Raw genomic sequence first — 4,905 nt, 5'->3', positions numbered from 1 at the left:
TAAATTTGAAATGTGAAACTGTTAAGTCACTTGTTATGAATCCTTTTAGATTTATCTCATCAATGGAAAATTTTTATGGTACCGAGTTAATATTAGTCGGCCAGAATAATCGATACCATGTGCTAACTAAAAAAAGCATGGGAAAAGACTAATCGTCTTTGAGGATTTGAGGATGGGTCAAATGTTTTCTCCTACAAGGGAACCCAATGGCATGGGCATGCACTCTCGGCCCGCAAGGTGCCATGCTACAAGACACTACCAGCAAAATGGAACGTTTGGGGAGGGTGCAATGAATTCCGTGCGGATCGGGAATTTTATTTGGAGATCTAGAAAAATAGCATATCCTGGTATTGTCCTTTACTGGAGTTGGGATTATTTACAGGTGAAGTATGGGGCTTGACAAATCAAGTAGTGAGACATCATGGACTAGTAATTAGAGATCTGTAGTCCAACCATTGCGCAAAATAAGGAAGACTAGATTATATAGAGCTTGAGGCATGACCAAACCTTGTTGTATTGGATTACAGGGTTGTAGGATTATATAATCCACCCCTCCGCTGCTTCCCCTGTTCTCAGAACGAAGCTCACAGCTTTGTCTAACATGGCCAGGCCTCAGAAGCGGTTTCGCGGCGTCCGGCAGAGGCACTGGGGCTCCTGGGTCTCTGAAATCCGTCATCCTCTCCTGTAACTACTTGTCTATTCTTGAGGATCGAGATCTTCGATGGGTCTAAGCAATGTTGTATTCTATATTTTAGGAAGACGAGGATATGGCTGGGCACATTCGAAACGGCTTACGATGCCGCCAGAGCCTACGACGAAGCAGCAAGACTCATGTGCGGGGCGGTGGCGAAGACCAACTTCTCTCACGGCCCGAACGGCTCCTCTCCAGTCAAGTGCAAGTACCTGTCAGCAACCCTCCACGCCAAGCTGCATCGCTTCAACTTACAGTCTGTCCAAGCAGCGCAGCCTACCGACTCCGGTATGCCGCTGCGGAAGCCCTCTTCCCCGTCGGTCTCCGTTGCAAACAGCAGATCGCCATCGGAGGGCAGTTTCGTGGAGGTGAACCCGGCGTTGGTGGGGGAGAACGTGGAGGTTAGTTGCCTAGAGGAGTGTCACGTAGAACAGATGATTGAGGAGCTGCTGGATTCCAACCTTTCCATGGAACTCTGCTTCACGGCTCTGTAGTCACTGCTGTTATTTTACTATCCAGAGAGTGAACCAAAGATCCTATTGTTTCCAGCATTGGATTCATGGATCTAAAATGTATATGTTCCATATATATTCGAATAACAAATGATCTTGTTGGAAAACTGAGAAATTGTTCAGCAAGAGAAAAATTGGGTACAGAGATGAAGCATGATTATTCGTCCACCTATAATTGTCATTCTACTTACCAAAGTTGGTGTCGTCAGAATACAGAAAGCATTAGATGATTGGAACAGATTGGCGCTATGGTACCTGTTGATGCACCATGTGCCTGAACATGCATTCCTGTAATCCTGTTCTAGTTTACTGTCTGAAAATGAAACGTTGGATGCCCATGATTCTACATGCCTTGCACTAATTCTTAGGAACAATGGTGAGGCCACAAGAATTCTTGTTCATGGAAGTGCGATGGCGAGGCCACAAGGACTCTGTTTTGTATATTCAGTAAAATAGGTATTCCAAGGAGTCAATTAAAAATAATGGGTGATGAAAACTGATTCTTTTAAAAAATAAATCATTAGTATGTTATTGCATTATTTTAATGGTTAAAAATTATTTGTATGCCGGAGAAGACCTGTGGTTAATTGAGCAAAATATGATTATGTTGATCCTGTGCCACCTAGTTAAAATTTACTTAAATTCGAAGTGTATGATATCCTTCATCCACTACGAATGGCATCTCAAATTTGCCCCGGTAATGGTACTACGATTACTCTCTAATGAATAATTAAAGAATTTAAAGTTCAAATTTTAACTCCTTTGAGTATTTTTTAATTTATCGCCGATAGAAAAATTTTATAAAACTGGACCGATATCTTTATGATTAATCGGTTAAAAAACTGTATTAAATTGTCAAGCATGCAAAACAAAATATATAGAAATCAATTTTCATTTCACAAGATAACATCTAGAGGCAAGAAATATTCAACTATTTTCATCTTCACCTCTAATAAGTTAATAGGCATCTTTACCAAACCACTATAGGTTCCTCGTCTACACATGCTAAGCTCCGAGTTCAGTATGATCAAATACAATCTATATATTAAGTTTGAACCCCTGAGGGGCATGAAGAAGACTTAATCCAAGAATAAAAGAGGGACTAATTAAATGATGAAACAATGTAAATGGAGTGCAACTATCTTATAAATTTAGGTTATTTATTAAGTTTGAACCTTTGAGGGACATGAAGAAGATTCAGTAAGATAAGGATTCAAATCTTGATAAAATCAAAGAAAAAAAAATTCTTTTCATACTGATTGATTGAGACGGTTGAAATGATAGATTATACTTTTTACTATCACAGATTATTTATTCTGATTGACGAGAGAATAAATCCATTTTGTCATTACAACATTAACAATATCTTCCTTATTTATCTTCTCATAAATAGTCATAGGGCTGGGACTGTTAAAATGACAAATTATATTTTTTACTATCATAGAGAGAATAAATCTATTTTGTCATTACAACGCAATCAAATGATATACTTTTGGTATGCATACGTGCTGTCTGTTGGTTTAACAAATATTATATAGGTGTAATTATTTAACTATAGATATATAAATTTTAAAAGACATTAGATTTTAACATATTTAGCAAACATTATATTATATTTTTAAAAATACATAAATTTGTACTAAATTTGTTTACTAACTTTAAAATTAAGGATCATTTTTAAAAAAAAATACGCAGAACAAATTATAAACCCCCAAAAGCGTTCCCTTCAACTAAACTAGAAACAATATCTTGACCTTTATGCGACACTAATTCTTTAATTCACATAAACATCCATTTCCTTCCCCCTAAAACTGAACTGAATACTAGCGTGTGCATTTTAAGCAGGGGGGTTCTGCAACATTCTCCCTGAAATTGCTGCGGCGAGTGCAGTCTTGAAATCGGGATCTTTTGTCAACGACGAGGCCATTTGCTCCACCAGGCCTCGCTGGACCCCGGGCGACGTCGAGCCGATCTGTCGGCTGGACTTCTCGACATCAGGCCAAGATTCCTGCTGCGTTAGGTCGAGTGTGATCGTTGGGCACGAGGCCTTGATGGAAACCAAGCATGGCAGTGATCCACTCTGCATCGGGCCAACAATTCCTTGTGAAAACTGCCCATGGTTATGCTCACCTTCATAGGTTGCTACCAAAACAGATAGATCTGCTGCATCTCTCTGCACCTGATCCAGGCATGAATCCAAATTATCGAAAGCAAGTGGGTGTTTTTGTTATCTGACGTTTGGTTATAGTCGAGTTTACCTTTTTCTTCACAGGACATGTGGGTGAAAATGAGCATCTGTAATAGGCTCTTGGAGATGGATTGTCTCTTGTTACCTTCTGCCCATATTTTCTCCATTGATACCCATCTTTCACCACCTTTTTTTTATCAACAGCAATAAAACAGGTTAAAAGAGAGTATCTATAAGAATGAAAGAATTCATCAGGTTTGGCTTTGGAGCTAGCTCACCAGGCTCAAGTCTGATGGATCAGTTTGCACATACACTTTGGAGATCTTTAGCCTGGGATCTTCTCTCAATCTCTTGAACGAGTCATATTCTTTGCTTGAATTGCTGCTAATTTGGTTGACAAATCCGTGATCAAGTTTTTCTGAAACATGTTGGTTAAAACTGATAATCTCCTGCCCAGTCTTCCTCTTCCTCGAAGGAGATATTGCCTCTGGCTCCTTTGAAGGAGATACCAGAGTTAAGAACTGACTGCAGAGAGCAGCGTAGTTAGCCTGCATGATGCTGACCATCTCGGTAAGCACTTTATTCTCCTTGCTTATTCGATCCAGCTTGGCTTCGACTGCACCAACCTTTAATACAGCACTCCAAAGTTATGCCTAGCTGCTCTAAAAATATACGAACTTGTGCACAATTAACCAACTCACCTCGTGATCAATTGTCGAAACACTTCGCTCATGATCCTTCGAAAGAGTCTGCAACTCTTTCTGCCAGACGCGATCACTCAGAGGATTATGATCGGGGAGCCCGCGAAGGCCGATGCTCAGGTCGACGTTGAGAGACGAATCGCTAATCTGAGTCGACGAGTCCATCTACAAGGAGTATTAAGATGCGAGGAACACACAAGCTAAGGGCGTTGCTTGCGCATTTATGTGAGAATGATTCAGCGAGCTAGAGAAGATGAAACAAGTGAGGAAAATATATAACTGGATGGGAAACTGACATCAATAGCAGGACATCAGCACTCTCATCAGTAATTCCAGACTCGCTGAGAACCAAAGAAGGAGATAGAAAGTCTTCCACCAAGTTGATGTTAATGAGAAATGGAGAAAATTGGAATGCCAACTCATCAAACAATGAGTGGTCTAAAAATGTGGGCACTTGGGGGCAAAACAATCCGAAGACAAATTGACCAATCTTCCGAGTCTTTAATTCTTTTAGCTAGGTTTTGGAATTTAGACTTGTCTCATAGTGAATCATGAAGCGTCGTCATATTCCTCAGCCTGATAACGACAACCAGTTGAAGAAAACTGTAGTAGGAGAAAGTGGATTTCGTTGATTGCTTCAATTCTTATAAAACAAAATATTAATGACTCTTATTGCCTTAATCTGTGATAGAATTTTATATGTAATTTGGTGAGTGTTTTCTTCTTCTCTTAACAGATGTTAAGATAAATGAAGTTTACTAATGAAATAACGCGTCTAGCAATCCTCACAATCTGCTTTGTACGACGGGCTGT

General features: G+C 39.8%; 2 protein-coding genes across 2 annotated transcripts; one reads left to right on the top strand and one right to left on the bottom strand.

The window, feature by feature from the left end:
* Nucleotides 1–349: 349 nt before the first annotated feature.
* Nucleotides 350–1,303, top strand: LOC121973164 (ethylene-responsive transcription factor ERF003-like). Its single transcript, XM_042524744.1, has 2 exons — nt 350–684; nt 756–1,303. The coding sequence occupies exons 1-2, from the start codon at nt 602–604 to the stop codon at nt 1,183–1,185; spliced, it is 513 nt and encodes a 170-aa protein (XP_042380678.1). The 5' UTR covers nt 350–601; the 3' UTR covers nt 1,186–1,303.
* Nucleotides 1,304–2,891: 1,588 nt separating this feature from the next.
* Nucleotides 2,892–4,475, bottom strand: LOC121973163 (WRKY transcription factor WRKY71-like). Its single transcript, XM_042524743.1, has 4 exons — nt 4,093–4,475; nt 3,670–4,017; nt 3,462–3,578; nt 2,892–3,382 (listed from the first exon to the last, which is right to left on the bottom strand). The coding sequence occupies exons 1-4, from the start codon at nt 4,255–4,257 to the stop codon at nt 3,041–3,043; spliced, it is 972 nt and encodes a 323-aa protein (XP_042380677.1). The 5' UTR covers nt 4,258–4,475; the 3' UTR covers nt 2,892–3,040.
* Between the last annotated feature and the right edge of the window lie 430 nt (nt 4,476–4,905).

The sequence above is a fragment of the Zingiber officinale genome, chromosome 4A (assembly GCF_018446385.1).
Source record: "Zingiber officinale cultivar Zhangliang chromosome 4A, Zo_v1.1, whole genome shotgun sequence".
Taxonomy (NCBI): Eukaryota; Viridiplantae; Streptophyta; class Magnoliopsida; order Zingiberales; family Zingiberaceae; genus Zingiber; species Zingiber officinale.
Note: the sequence above shows the minus strand (reverse complement) of the source record. Positions and strands in the feature narration are given on the sequence as shown.

Coding starts and splice junctions, on each gene's coding strand:
- LOC121973164 (XM_042524744.1), top strand. CDS start 602: ATGGCCAGGCCTCAGAAGCGGTTTCGCGGCGTCCGGCAGAGGCACTGG. Junction 685..755: donor GAAATCCGTCATCCTCTCCT/GTAACTACTTGT, acceptor TCTATATTTTAG/GAAGACGAGGATATGGCTGG.
- LOC121973163 (XM_042524743.1), bottom strand. CDS start 4,257: ATGGACTCGTCGACTCAGATTAGCGATTCGTCTCTCAACGTCGACCTG. Junction 4,018..4,092: donor TTTCGACAATTGATCACGAG/GTGAGTTGGTTA, acceptor GCTGTATTAAAG/GTTGGTGCAGTCGAAGCCAA. Junction 3,579..3,669: donor ATCCATCAGACTTGAGCCTG/GTGAGCTAGCTC, acceptor GATAAAAAAAAG/GTGGTGAAAGATGGGTATCA.